The 16,512-nt window shown below is 34.8% G+C and overlaps 1 protein-coding gene across 3 annotated transcripts in view; it reads right to left on the bottom strand.

The window, feature by feature from the left end:
* The window catches only part of LOC106466861 (E3 ubiquitin-protein ligase KCMF1-like), a 55,342-nt gene that overhangs the window by 26,092 nt on the left and 12,738 nt on the right, over positions 1-16,512 (bottom strand). For all 3 annotated transcript variants that reach the window (XM_022394927.1, XM_013927163.2, XM_022394928.1), the window contains exons 2-3: positions 8,039-8,206; positions 2,809-2,948 (exon numbers count right to left, since the gene is read on the bottom strand). In XM_022394927.1, the coding sequence (XP_022250635.1) occupies positions 2,809-2,948; positions 8,039-8,206 (308 nt within the window). The remainder of the gene's footprint in view (positions 1-2,808; positions 2,949-8,038; positions 8,207-16,512) is intronic.

Here is a 16,512-nt window from a genome sequence, read left to right as displayed (position 1 = left end):
AACACAAATTAGTTAGCATAAATCAGTTAAATGACGAAAAATTAGGGGTCTATTTACTTGTGACCACTCAGTGTAAGTGTTATATTTGTGCCAACATTAGATTATACAGGGGTAGAAAGAAAATCTAAAATGGGCAATTCAGAGCAAAGACTTGTTACAATAAAGAGAACTAAAGAATGAAGATTTATTTAAATATTTCCTTTCACATTAAGAAATTAAATCTTATATATTACTAACATTTGATTTATAAACTATTTTTTGATGCCAGTTTTACTGACATACACTGATAATAAAGTTGTTTAATTAAATTTTGAATGCAACTTGTAAAAAAGGTTGTGATATGCACACTTCATTCCCAATTGTATGGATAAAGTTAATCATAATTTTGATCAATAGATTATTTTACATGACACTAAATGACATACTTTATGCTCACAGATAATTGAGTAATCAATCACACAACATCACAAATAATATGTTGACCCATCAATGCTGACAATTTCATTCTGCATGCCATAAGCATATTTCATAAGTTCTGCAATGAAGTTATATAAAAGCTGATAGGTGCATAAAAGCAGAGCTTATGACAATCATCCCCTTATGCTTGTGCAATAAGTGTAAGAGTGGAGAATTATGGGTAAGTGGCACATGCTCTGCAACGCACAAAGGACATTCAAAAATGTTAAGTCTAAGGTTTTGTTGACAGCATAAGTACAAACAAGACAAGAAAAGGTTTTCAGTATTTCAGAAGTAAGTCTACCTGATCTGAATATTTGAAAAAGTTCTTAATATTTTATTTTCTAACCATGCTGTCATGTATATCATTCGCCATAGGCTATGATGTTACAAGTCAAATCATGATCCAGTCTTTTAAGAATTTTATTCATTTTAGACCTGAAAGATAATAATAATAATAAAAAAAAAGAAACAAATTAATAAAAATAACACAAATCACAATACTGTATTTACAATTCTAACTGTCCCTAAAAAGAAGATTGTACTCAAAATATCTAGCAATGGAGCCGAAAATATCTTGGCCTATATGTTTATATTAACAACTATGTAAATAACACATAACCTAGTCAGATATACGTCTTTAATAGTAAATATCTGACTATTTCATGCACACCAGTTAGGTTTATGACACTCATTCTATTATAATGTTGTCATTTTGATTTGCATTCATCTCTCACTCTTTTTATTAAAAAATTTTGTGCAATAACTAAGTAAGAGCTTACGCTAGAAACACTGTTAATTATTTTTGAATTAGGAAAATTCTGAAATGTCTATGTTTATTTATCCTATGAAAAATTTTTTATTTTAGATTTCTATCTAATGAGTCTTGAGTTTATTTCATGGAAACAACATTATTATACTAATGGTCGCATGACACCCGTTGGCTTACAGATGGAGACATACTTCAAAACCTGTTACTGATCAGTGTTGTCAAGTAAGTGCATTTCCCATTTTACTATACACATTTTTTAGAGAATGTTTTTTGCAAAACTGAGATAAACACAATGATATGGCTTGTTGTCAATAAAAATAGGGAATGTGGGAGAGATGGAGTTAGACTTTCAAAGACTTATGCAAAACCTGTTGAAAAAAACCCAGTGATTTTGAATGAGTTACAGCACTTAAAAAGGATGGGTCTGCAAGAGAGCTGTTTTTGGTCATTACTAAGAATTTCAATCACTGGTAGAACATGATATTGTGACATATACCAAACAATAAGCAAACCTTTTGTTTAAATGATCAGGGTATTATTAGGGAGAAACTGAGGAAGAAACACACACATAAAATCACATTTTTATTTCTGTAACACGCAGAAAGCACAACTATATAAAACATAAAGCATGGTGTGAAATGTTCAAATGAACAATGTCATATTATATTGTCACTAGAACTTTAATCATTAATGTCACTAGGACTACTGTTTCACCCTGCCACCTCTATGATTTAATAGTATCCAAAAATGAATGACAGTGAAACAATTACACATTTTCCATAATTAGGCATGTCTGTTGGTAAATCTTGAAAAAAAACAAGTATGAATATTAGATGTAACAGTATGATGAATACCAGAATGTATATATATATATATATATATATAATGTCAGAGATGTCACACTTACTGCATTTATCAGAATCTGGAATGACATATTTATTGTCCTTACACTATAAGCAGATATATATACAATATTCTATTTTTGTGTGTGTATATATATATATATATATATATATATATATGCTTTCTGTTCCATTATATACATTGTGCAAATATTATGGTGGTACAATATATGAATGCTGTTAAAATCAAGCTTGTGTGCTGCATTTCCCATAATTTGCATACCATATTGACTTGGTAGAAGGTAGTCTGGTATCAGAAAACAACAATTACTGTTTCCTTTCTCAATACTTTATTGTTCAATGTATTTTAGTGCCAAAATAACTCTTATTGGAACCCACTCTTTGTTTAAAAAATTCCATGACTTTTTATGACTTTCATAACCTGTGTAAACACTGATCCACCATTACTTAGCAAAATGTTTTATTACTTTACTAATTTAAAAGTTAAAAAATTAACAAGTGGAAGGATCTTATTGAATGTAATAATTCTAAAAATTAATCATCAATATGATGATTTTTCTCAAGATAATGTAAATGGTTAAGTAATTTGGTATGACCACACTCACTAATAAAACTACTTTTCTGTTCCAACAAGTTCAATACTTTCACATCTTTTGACAATCAGCATCACAAATACAAATAAGTAAACATGTAAAATAATCAATAAAAAAAACATACCACTTCAAGTGAACTGTCAGAATGCTCTGAGGTAACATGTTCTTGTAATGTACCTTCAGTGAACCCCAGTTTTCCACAAAATGGGCAGGCAAATGCTTGAGGCTGGTCAACAGACACAGCTTCACCTCCATAATAAACATCTAGAATAATAATAATAATAATACCAGACTTCTCACCAATGATAGTTAAAGTTAAAGCCTTTTATTTATTCTTATCAGTAGTTATGATTTTTGACATAATGACATGTAATTTAGATGATAGAGAAAAATTAACAGTAAATTACATTTAGTATATGAAAAAACAAAAAAACAATTTTCAAGTAAAACACTTCAATGAAACAAGATAGATGTATATATATATATATATTGCCACCTAATAAATTAATTGTTTTCTTCCTTTATATTACCTCAAAAATATAATCTACAGCATATTTATTGTATATACATATAAACAGTTTTAATTATTTATTCATTTTTCTAGGATACATTGATGCTACCTTGATGATTACTACCACCCAAACAAGATACCTTGATTCACTAAGTATGCATGTGTGTGTATATCTATATAGCACTGAAAGTTAACATTTTCCTTACCTAAAAATGTATTTTCTACAGATACTTACTTCTCTGCACACAATAGCCATTACTCAACATATTTGCCTTTGAAGTTCTGCATATGCCACTAGCAGTGAGCTATCTCCCAACTAAGACAATTGTTATAATGTGAACTGCTTTGGTGCACAATGTATCATCATGTGATGATAGATCTCCACCAATAGAAGCTGACACATTATCCATGTGCAGTAGATCCAAATCAGCACTTACATTTGAAATTCACTTCATTTGTAGATGAGGCAAGAATAATGTGTCCCTTTAGTGGGTAGGAAGGGTGGAAATATGTGCTGAAAGGTATCTATCAGAAATACATTTTCAGGTAAGAAAAATGTTAACTTCCAAAAAATATTCTTACCTCTCTTCACACAGCAGCTAGAACCCCACAATGATATGGTGAAGAGGCTGATAAAACTTCAAAACCCAGATGAGCTCCCTTCGGAGAAGGCAACTGAATGGTGAAGCCCATGGAGTGTGACACCCTATAGCTTACTATGACCAGCTGAGCATGTGCATACAACAGGTTGGTAGAATATGTGATGTAGTGTGGCAATGAAAATGATCAGAATGTACAGTTTGATGTGTGTTCTGGTGTACAATTTAATCACCTTACATACAGGAATGAGGACTATGTTCCTTTTTGTTGCATGACCAAACCATTAAGAAATTAGCATATTATGTAATATGGGGTGACCTGCACTACACTGACATGGATACCTCTGCCCTGCCTATCACCAAATTGTGCTGCTTATGCAGACTCTCTCTAGAAGGATTGCACAACCAGTGAGGAATTCTCCAAGTTGACCATCCTAGTGGATAGGAACTGGTAGTGGCAAAGACCTCCTATGCTCCACTCAGTGACAAAGGTCTTTTACTGGAGAAAATACAATGGGTTACCACAAAACCTAATTTGAAAAGCCAGCATGAGCAAGCCAGGAAAGTGGAGAGATTCTCCTCCAGTGTTGGCATTTTCCATTGATAGTCTCTAGAAGGTATGATCTGGAATGGACAAATGAAATATAAATCTGTACCACTGTAGTGGTCTTGTAGAAAATCCCATCTAATCAATGGCCAATTTAGGAGCTGGGGTGAATGGATTTAACACATTCTGTTATTCCTGACTTGATGTGGGTTTAGGGAAGTAAGTATACACTGCGAAGCAATGCCAACCACTGGGTGGGTTCCAAGTAGTGAATGAAAGTATATTATAAACAGGTAAGGAAATAAAAGAGGCACTAACTCATTAAAGACATTGAGTAAACAAGAGAATGGCAATTGAGAGAAGCAAAATTCACAAAGAGACAAAACAGCAAGATGTTAGAGCTAATGGAAAACAAAAGTGTTGTGTATAGTCAACAATCTAGCCTGGAGGATCTTGTTCAAGAGGCACCAAAAGTGCAAGGTCAGAGAGCGAGTCAAGTGGTGGATTTCATGTGATGAGACATCATAAAGCATGAGAGCATCCAGGGAGAAACAGGTGATACAGAGGAGTTGAAAAATTCATCCAGTGAGAATTGAGGAGAGATCTCTGAAAGAAGAGGGGTTCAGTGGCAAGAATAAATGATTGTGGGAATTCCAAAATTGAATCATACATGCCATGTAACACCAGACTGCCCAAATTGAATAAAAATGGCAATCAAGTTCAGTGCAAACATAGAGAACCAAGACTGATGGAAAAGAAATGGGAGTATAAGTATGATTTTCCTCCCAAGCTGCCCAAGTCTTAGGAAGAAAAGAGTGGTTAGGAAATAAAATCAAGAAAAATCTGTAAATTAAAGTAAAAGAGGCATCCAATGCATAAAGATCAGATCTGTGACAACCACTAGCAAGAAAGAAAAGGAAAATGGTATAAAGAGAAAGTGACCAAGGGTTCAAACAGTGTCTGGGTAAGAGCACGTAGAACAACATCAAGGTTCCAGTTGGGCAAAGGAATAGGATGAGAGGACTGATGAACAAAGAGGGACAAGAAAAAAGTGGAAAACAAGGGAGGAAAAGACAGAACTAAAGGAAATAAGGAAAAATGTATTCAACAAGGCTGCTCAACAGCCTGTGATAGTAGAAACTGACAATTCTAGGTCAAACAACTAGGTAAAGAAGAACAAAAGGTGAGTAACAGTAATAAAGCTTGGTGTCAAAGAGAGATGAATGGACCAGCAGAGGAAAAAACATCACTTTCATTCATGACAGAGAAAGTACAAGGGTGTAAAAAAACAGAATAAATAGAAGGGCTATGCAGTCAGAGAAACCTGACCACAACCAAGGTACCAGACAAATCCCATGCACAAAAACAAAGCTCCCAGGTGAAATAGAGACATATCAAGTTGAAGTTAGAGCAATCAAAATGGAGGCAGAAAAATATGTACCCTAGATGCCAATCTCTGAAAAAGAGGAAACCAAGACTGAGATGGCCAAAAAGGTGCTACCAACAGGATCTAACAAGAAGTGTTACAAGTTAAGGCCAAAACATGTGGAAGAACATGATGATGAGGATACACATATAGAAAGAGATGAGACTACTCCTGCATGAAAGCATCCATAGCCTAGTGAGGCACAGGGGACCAGAAGAGTGGAAAGTTTGATACTGGGAGTATTGAAAAAGGCATCAATTACACAGGCCTACGAATTTAAACTTCATTAAAGTTGTTTTGGTTTTAATAATGGATTTTCCACAATTCAGCTATGCAGATTTCGAAAATAATATTAATTTTTTCTATCATGTAAGGATTTTTTACAAATCAGGAAGATTGTGTTTAACCACAATGAACATTTTTATTATTATGTTTGTCAACAAAAATGCAAACAAACTGAAGAAAAGGGAAGAACATTAATGTCAAACAAATATGCATTCTCATTCATCCAAATTTTTTTTTGTGAAATCTACAACTTTTAGTTATGGTCTTTCTTTTATGACTTTTGTGAAAAATCTGTAAGTGATGGAAAAAATGGATATCATTTTTGGATTCAGTGTAGAGGAATTACTGTAGAACATGTAAAAATTTTAAGACAATAAAACCATCACAGGCCTGTATTATTAGTGTGCCCAACTAGAAAAACTCTGATGAAATACCAGTGACCACTCCATAAGAATCCTGCCTGAACAAGAGAACTGATCCACCACCAAGTGCAAAGCTCCTAAACATAGCAGACTGTCAAACAAATCAGATTTGAGTGGGCCCAAAACAGAAAGGCCAACTTGCAGAAGCAATGGGCCCTAGGGCAAGTCCCACCCTGAAAATTGATAAGATAAATGACCATAGAATATTTGGAATGGATCATAACCAAGTGATCCACAAGGTGAAAGAGGAAATAGAAACATACCCAATGGACAGCTAAGAGCTCCAGAACATTTATTGTCAGTCCTTCAAGTGGGTAGAAGAGACTCTAGGGGTTAGGTATCTAAGAATGGAAAAGGAGAACAGTCATATACCATGGAGAAAAAATTCTGAAGTTGAGAAAGGCGAGACATTTATAAATGGAAATGAAGCTGATCCAGAAATGTGTAAACATGGAGTTGTATGCTTGGAGAAGGAGGAAAAACCAAATAATTCTTTGCATGAGAGTCATGTAGTAAGAAACAAAATGAATCAAAAGACATAGGAGAAAAGAAAAGTGAAGAACAAGCCTAAGTAATCAAATCCACAGAGGTTTGGAGTATCAACACTGTCCTCAATATGTAAAGAAACAAAGTATTACACAGATATGATGAACTATGGCAGTAACATCTTCCACGGTCAAAGATCTGCTAATGGCCATAGACAAGGTAGGAGCAGTGTTAGCAACATTGCCAGAATTTTGAAAGGAGGTAGTAGTCATCATCACTTGAAATTTCATGCCTATTGTAGCAAATCTCCGATTAAAAAATGTAAAATACTCAGTGGGAATATAGCCTGAAACTGAAGTTAAAACAAACTGGAAGGAATCCAAAGAAAGTTAACACTCTGAAAAGGTAGTGCAACTCTTATGAAATTAAGGTTAAACTTAAGCATGCCTGTTAAAGACAGCACTAAGGATACAAATGAAGTTAATTTCAAGTGCAAGTGCTTATAGAGATGTACTATGCGTAAAATACATGTTGCCTTCCTACTGATTGAGGACTACTGTTGCATGATGATTACATCATGTACTAGTGCATTTCACATTATAGCACGTGTCTTAGGTGGGAATAGCTCAATGCAAATTCTCAAAAAAAAAACATAAGAAATAGCTACCGTGTGCAGATGTAAAAATATCATTTTCAGAATTACCCGGAATTTAAGAACTTCAATACAGTTACTGTATGTATTGTCAATGCAAAGCAGAAACATCATATCATCTAGAAACCAAAATTAAAATAATCAAATAAGTGACACTAATCAATTTATATTATAACCTCAGAGTAGTAACGTGTGCATACATTGCATATGTGAGTATGATGAAAAAGAATAAACAATATTGGAGAACTTACTATATTATGGTTGATGAAAACAAACACTCCCTGCCCCTAAATGTAGAATTATAGTTTATCCTTAATATATTTTTGTGAAGAACAACGCATTTCTAATACCAAAAAAGGTTCAGAAACCAATGAGTTAGTTTTAATAATATTACTAACACAAAGCAATTCTACTGTACTTTCTTACCAAAATCCGAACGGGTAAGAATGCATTGCATGGGATGGTCTGTTGTGTGACGAGCTGTTACACTCCCAGCTTCATAGCAAGTGGCACACAAATCATAGTCATAGCATATTAAACATTTGTACCTTTTCCCTCTGAAGTTACCATTCATGCAAGAGTCACAACTTACACCTATAATGAAATATATTTGACATATTTAAAAAAACTGGTATCTTACCCCTAAAGACTTTAGTTTTAAAATCATAAACTCTAAAAATAAGACACGTTGGAGTACTTCGTGGCTTAAGGAATGCATATAAAATAATGAAATTCAAATTAGAATCACTTAAACACTGTATTAAATGTTTATGTGAAAAATCTGTTATTCATTTTTTCTTGTTCTGTAAAACTTTGGAAAATCTAAGCTAGCGCCACAAGTACTCCATTAGGCAGACTATGTCAAAATTATTTAATTAATTTTACATAACCATTTTGGAATGGAATACTTGTGGTGATAGATTTTTCAAAGCTTTACACATTAAAAAATGAATAACAAATTTTTTCACCTTAAAGAGCTGAATATTTAGAATGATGGTTACTCAATAAAGACATGACCTCTTATACTATATTTTTGTGTTAACTTTTTTGTAAAATATTTGTGTCAGATTCCTTGTATAAGTGATCTCAATGTTTTATTGACATTTAGCACCTACCAATTTTTATTTCTTATACATCTGAAGTATCAATAATTTTGGAATTTCTTTTTACATACATTTCACATAGATCAGAAGTACCTAAATTCCACAATTATTTTCAGTTTCTTAGAACCAGACTTAAATTAGTACCAATTACTCCACTCTACTTTTATGTTGTCTTCTAATTCTACCTGTACTACTTATTTGTAAACTTTTAACTATAACTAAAATAAATTCCTGCAGTTTGCTAATGTTGTAAAAAAAATTTAAACTGATTGGCTAAATTCAGGAAAATTTTCAAAAATTTGTTCTACAATTGGACAATTAATGGAATTTGATAATCAATTACATTCAACTAGTCAATTTTTTTCATGCGAGACTTGGATAATTGGAATAATTAAAAATGGTAATAAATGGAAACCCTAATTTCTATTAACTGATAATTTTTCTGGGTCTTGGCACTAATTTATTATTCTGAACAACCTTCAGTTGATCAAAAATACTATGAGAAATCAGAATGACAATATTCTGGTTACTTGGATAGTTGGAATAATGAAATATTATAATCAGTCCTCATATTGAGTAAAGTTTTGCAAGATACAAAGATCAGAATTTAGGATTAACGAGATTCCCACTGTCCCTATCTACTATCTAGCGAAACCACAACCAAGGGAACTGGCTTGGAAAAATCAGAATGATGATGAAAGAATAACTGATTCTTGCATGCAAATTATCATGCGACAATTTATTTTCTATTGAATTAGAATAATGACAATATTCTGGTTACTTGGATAGTTGGAATAATGAAATATTATAATCAGTTCTCATATTGAGTGATAAGACCACTCATTTTCTAGACCTTTCTTGAACACACCCATCATTCTGTGTAACTAACCATGCTTCACAGTAAACACACTCTACTCCTTGTGTTTGAACCTTCTAAAATGTTAAGAAAAAATGCAAGGAATGATCTAGAAATTCCTGAAGTACACCCAATCAATAAATTGGTGCAAATCTGTAATAGTTTCAGTTGCATACAGTAGTCCTAGGCATATAGCAAATTATATAAACAATTAAGAACATAGAATTAAGCCTAAGAACAGACTATATTACACTTCTTTAAAGTAGGCTACATTTTTTTTAAACAACTGTTAAACCTCAAGAGTAGAGACCCCCAACATTTTGTGCACCGCTAAAAACAAGGTGTGAGCCAAATTGCTGATTCACTGGTCTATGTGACTATACTTTAAGCAGATCTTACAAAGCCACTCAAATGTGTGTGTGTGTGTGTGTGTGTGTGTGTGTGGCAAAGCAATTTGAGCACATAATGTCAGGGCTATTGGCAAAGTAGTTCATTTGCGTGATCAGCAACAATTTACTGTTTCAATCAATTTGCTGTCATAAATCACTTGAAACAGTTTGCTGCTTGCAAGCTACGTGTTGGGACCCCTTCTATAAGGAGATAACAAATATTTCACCCTTTCAACCCCATTGCTTCTTAGCTAATAACCATAATAATTTTCCAACATTGAATATGTATTTCTGAAGGTACTTACTTCTGTCCACATACATAGCTATTCTCATTTAGTGCTGCCTCTCTATTTGCAAAAAAAAACTGTGCATGCCACCACCTTCTCTCTCCCATGTACTCCTCAATTCATATGGTTTAACTGATTCTTGCATGCAAATTATCATGCGACAAACCTCCACCAATAGTAGTGCCACAAACCTATGTGACTCCCTCTATGCTATTCTACCTAACTATCACTTCGAGTTTAAGCAGAAATGTGAACACTTGTTGACAGTGGGAAGAAAGGGTGGGAAGTGTGAGCAGAAGTAAGATCCTGTCAGTAATACATTTTCAGTGTAGGAAAATTATAACATTCGACAATGTACCTTACTTCTACTCACATACATAGCTAGAAACCCACATTGAATAGATGAAGGGACCGGTGTGAGGGAAAAACAGAAGCATCCAAAGGACACCCTAACAAGGGGACCCTAGATGTGGAAAAGGAGTGACAAATTCCAGAGAAAAATTGTGAGGAGTACCTCCCAATGGGAAAGAAAACAGTTGGACATTGATTCTAACCACCATCTATTATAATTTAAATCTCCCTGATGAACAGAATGTGGGTAAAATAAGGGATGTGCTCCAAGGTGTAAAGTGGCTAAGGCACAATAAACTGTACATGGCAAGTCATATGCACCCAAAACTCGACTGCCGGGAACCAACATCCATGAATTTGGAGGACATCTTGTCATCTACACCAGCAGAACACTACCACCCTACTCTCAACTGAATGGAGTCTTTATTGTTTATATTGTATATCTCACATTCAGGAGGATATCTCCATGATTTAACACCCAAGCAAATTTGAACTGGAAAGTGGTTAGGACTCTCTTACCTCCCTGAAAGAAGAGCGGGGTGGGGGTGGGTGTGTGTGTGCAGTGGGGTGTCTGGAGGAATGTTCACCTCGGAGACAGTGCAATGGGTGACCATGACAACCTATTTTGAAAAGCAGACCAAACCCGATTTATTCAATTTAAGGATTGGTAGGGATGGGCAGCAATCCCCTTCTGCTTTACCCTAGAAGTCCATTGGTTAGTACTTTCCAGAACAGGCATATTTATGAAGCAAAGATATTGCAAGGAATAAGCTATGAGGGATCTTGTGGAACACCCCATCTCTAGTTTATATGATTGTAAGGAACAGTGTGCATTTTATGGGCATGGAAATTATGAAAGTGAAGTCAACATGACCTTACAGTGCGAGGTTTAGTACAATTTTAAGTGACTGAAGTATACCTGAACAGGCACCACTCACCACAGAGGGATCCTGATCAAAACATGGGACAGGCCCCCGAAAAATAATATATATAAAAAAAGAAAGAAACTTATCTAGTTACAATCTCACTGGAGAGTGAAGGATGGTGACAGGTGGAAGACGGTCCCCTGACGAGGAAGAAACAGCTCCCCAAAGCAGATAATGGGAGATGAATGTATGAGGTGTAGTCCCATTGCTCGACAAATAAAGTACCTCCAATGGACAATTGGGTTGAGATGTACATAAATGTTAAAGTGCCTAAATAAAGTGAAGAAACCAGGAATTGATTACAGAAAGAAGGAAACAAGGAATAAAAGGCTAATTGAATCACCAGCCGAACCCAATGGATAAGAGAAGAAGGGAAAAATTATCACAAACAGAGGAGTGGTGCAAGGGAATGAAATTGCAGGAAATGGAGTTAATGGGAAGAAGCCTTGAAAGCAATGAAGCAACCCACTGCATGTACGGGACAGAGAAGGTCTTCTGGATCCAACCGAGAATAAAGGTGTAAGATGGTAAGAAATGAAAATAATGAAAAGAATATTCCACATGAACCTCCAAAGTGTAAGTTAGTAAAATCTATCCAGATCAAAATGAACATATCAAGCTGAAACAGCCGAGAAAACCAGATCTGTGCTGGCCAGGAAGGATCAATTATAAAGACCTGACCCGGAGTGACATGGATGATCAAAATCACTTTAGTAACAAGACTGATGGAATGAAAAAAACTAGTCATAAACTGGATCTAATTCTGTCTGAATGTATCAATAGCCAGGGCGAGTGGATGATGAACTAGAGACCAAAAACGAAAGAGGTAACTTGGAATCAAGAAAGGAGTCAAATGCTTCCCATGGAGGAGTACCCCACCAAAATTTGAGGATTGAGATGCCACTCTTTAGGAGAAAGTGTGTTGGGACTGGAAAAGCAATCTGTAACAAGGACAAAGCACCTAGAACACAACATGCAGGCAGATGTATGTCAAGTGTGTGGGTTCAAAAAAGAATATCCACTGTCTACCACAAAAGGAGCAAGAATGAGTGCCCCTTGGTGAGTGATATAAGACACCACCATCAAATAGTTGAAATGAAACATGATTAGTCAATACCGGACAGGAGGAAGAAAGTGGACTAAAGCATATTTGACTGCCAGGAGTGCCAGGTTGTTAACATGGTGAGACCTTTCATCCAAAGACCATTGTTCTGAAGCCTCCTGCTGATCAACCCATGCCCCCCCCCCCAACTTTGGAGATGAATATCGGGGAAGAGAAACATATCCAGACAAAGGGAAGGAATCAGTAAACCCGATGACATGAGGGATATGTTCAACTACCAAAGCATATAGTTGTAGAGGGAAAAAGGAAAGTTAAGAGGACAATCCAAAGGAACCCTAGCAAGAGACCATGGGTCGTGCAGCATCTCCTGAAAACATCACAAATGTGCCAGACCCAAAGGTAGAAGTTCTTCCATAGAAGCCACATCCCCCAATGCATTAGAACCTCCCTATCAGTAAGGTAGTGAACTGTAATGACTTGGATAACAGAAAGCTCCATCAAATGCACTAGACAAGGAGAATGGACGGTCCCAATGGAGGTCGGTGTTTAAAAAGACACTCCCCAAATAGCTGAGATTGTCAGGTAGATAGCAGGAAAACTTATCCAACTGGATAATTCAACCACCTGAGCATGCTTGTTAAGAAGATGAGTATGTTCTGACCACCCCCAGTCGGAAATAGCTAACCAAAGTCAGACGTCCAAGTAGTGGTGTTAGTAAAATCTCCCACAATGCAGACCACCTGATAAAAGACATATGGAACTGAAACAAGTCTGAAGGGCAATGCATGAAACTGGTACTGAATCACGTGTGAAAAAATCTAAGATAGCATCCCCAGAAATGAAAAATTAGAATGTGTATCGTGGGCATTCTCAGTCCTGCAGAAATTGCCAACCCGATTGTGATCAAAGACTATATACTAAAAGTGGGAAGGATCAAAAAGTGATTGAGGTGGGACCGATAGATCCAGAACTCCAATCAGCATCGAGCATACATGATGAATGGAGAAACCTGTAGGTAGGACAGGAAGGTTCCAGACATGGAAAATGAATAGAGATGGCAATAGCTCAGAATGAAACAAAAGAGAAAATAAAAAAGTAGAATATAGCATCGCAGATATCCCATGTGATACTAAATGCACAAGAGTAGCCCCAAATAACACACCGCTGGTGTAAAAAAGCCAACTCTCAGTCCCTGTTAGAAGTGAATGATAAACAGTATAAGACAGTGTCCCACCCCACAAGATCTCAAAAGCAAAGAAGTGTGAAGTGAAAAAACTGAAGATGGAGATCACCCCAACATGGAAGAAAGGAGAAAGAGGTATTCCACAAAACTCCCCTAGAGAGAGGTGAAATGCCTAAGAAAGAAGGTGTAAGGTATAATTTCCTGTAGTAGAGTCAATAGGGTAAGACAAATCTGGAAAACTAGGTGGGTATAAAATGGATATGATTAACAGAGACTGCCCCCCCCCATAGATATAAGAAAGATTCTAAGTACATAAAATCAAGAAGAAAATATGCCTGATGGTAAGCTAAAGCAAATTGAACAAAACCTTGTGGAGGGTGGGGCATGCAAGTACCTTCTCCCAAAAGAGAGATAAAAATGCTCATCCTGAAAAATGATGTCTGTAACAGGAGAGGAATATGATACTGTGAAATGTGTATATAAAAAAAAAAGGCTGAGGTAGGCCAAACAAATTCCAGAGTATAGGCCTGGGAAGGCAAGCCAAAATCAGGTGGAAGAAAACTGACAAAATATAGGTTGTCCTAAATGAGTTTGGCAGTTGTAGGAGGAAGGCGAGCAATATCAGGAGCAGATAGGGTGGACCCGAACCCCTAGGAGACCTCACAAACTAAATTCATTGTAAGAAGTATAAGTTATAAAGAATTACGAAAATGAAATAGTCGATATAATGTAAACTTAGTGTGTAGTGAAATAAACATATGTATAAGATGTTATGTGTTGAAGAAAAGATATTCAACCTAATTACTGATTTGCTTGAAATACATGTAAACCGTAAAAAACAGACACTTGTTAAGCTTAATTGAACTGTGCAGGACAAAGCATATCACCAAGCTTTAATTTAAAAATGCCAAACTAACAATAATACATACAATATCGGGAAAAGAAGCTTGTCTAGGAATTCACACAAACAAAATTAATATGAAGAAGTATAAAAGAGAAATAATAACGAAAATGAAATAGATATTGTGTTGTAAAATTAAGTGAGTACCGACAACATATGTATGAGATGTGTAGTTTTGAAGAAAAAACAATACAGTTAACCTAATTTATGATATACAAGAAAGATGAATTACAGGTAACTCCAAAGTAACAAAGACCCATGTTAAGCCTAATATAACATTATAGGACAAAGGATACAACCGAGCTCTAATTTCAAGCCAGAACTTGACTATGAATATTGACCAATCTAACTAAACGTATGTTATTGAACCCAAATAACTACAGATAATAATACTAATGGTAAAAAATATTCAAAAACCATAATAGTACAACACTATCTTTCCAAAGTCGGTGGACCATATTTCATAATGTTTGGGGCCCCAAGCTTGAGTTGAGGCCCAATGAAGGACAAAGTAATGCTGATAATTCCCCAGTCAAGTAATGCTACCTGATCCCTATCTAAATGTGCTGATAGAAGATATAACCTCCAAAGTGGTAAAAAAGAATTTGGAATTCATAATTCAAAATGAATTAGCAAACACAACCGTGTTGACAGAAAGAAATAAAATGTAGAAAAAAATTTGTAATGAAGAATTAAGTTCTGTAACTGGGTGGAAATATAAAATAATTCCACTTTGAAATAAGTTAGACATATCACTATTGTATACTAAGTATTAAACATGTTGAGAGAAAAAAAAACTGGAAGTGAGCACAAACTAAACATCTGAACACAAGCACTACCAAACAAGAAGTGATAGTTAGATAGAATAGCACAGAGGGAGTCACACGATTCATGTGGGTGTGTGGCACTACTATTGGTGGAGGTTTGTCGAATGATAATTTGCATGGAAGAATCAGTTAAACCATGTGAATCAAAGGGTGCATGGGTGTGAAAAGTTTTTTGCATGCAAAAATATTTTTACAAATAGTAGGCAGCACTGAACGAGAATAGCTATGTATGTGAGCGGAAGTGAGGTACCTTGTCAGAAATTGTAAATTCACAGGAAATTATCATTTATAGTAAATTACACCAAAATAAGTTATTTTTAGCTAAAAAGCCTTCATGATCATGGTTTCTATAGTTTGAAGATTAACAACTTAACCTATTTTATTAACCCCAATAATTAAAAATTAAGTTTGAGTTAATGCATAAAATGTATTAAAAAAACAAAGAAAAAGCCAATAGTAATGAAAATCCTAATGGCTGGAATACTTTTTCTTGTATCTGGCCCAACTTATAAATATTAATGTTTCAATACTGCCTTCTTTTGAATGCTGTATTTTGTAAGTTTAATTAAATAAGTATGATTGTAGCATAACAGATGTCTATAGAAATCTAATGTATAGTGTAGCAACATCCAAATGACATGGATGTTTTGAAGTTGAGGTTAGGATCTGACTTATCATAGTTAAAATACAGAATTTTAGTTTTGCAAAACTTACTGATGTGATGATTATTCAATAAGGAAACATAATGACTGTGTAACAGATAATTATGTTTTAACAGCTATATAACATAAAAAATCCATTGTACAATAACAAAATGTGTTTTTGTTAAGTCAATATTCAAATCTGGTTTTACAGTTCTTTCTAAAATTAAAATGATTTAACCAATTGGTGTTTCCTTTTCTTAAAGGATATATATATATATATATATATATATATGTTATTAATATAATAGTAAGTTAAAAAGTAAAGTAATTGTTCGTAGTAGAAGTAAACTTTTTACTTAGTTTAGTAATT

This window comes from Limulus polyphemus, unplaced genomic scaffold (assembly GCF_000517525.1).
Source record: "Limulus polyphemus unplaced genomic scaffold, Limulus_polyphemus-2.1.2 Scaffold2402, whole genome shotgun sequence".
Classification (NCBI taxonomy): domain Eukaryota; kingdom Metazoa; phylum Arthropoda; class Merostomata; order Xiphosura; family Limulidae; genus Limulus; species Limulus polyphemus.
This window is presented reverse-complemented; position numbering and strand designations above follow the sequence as displayed.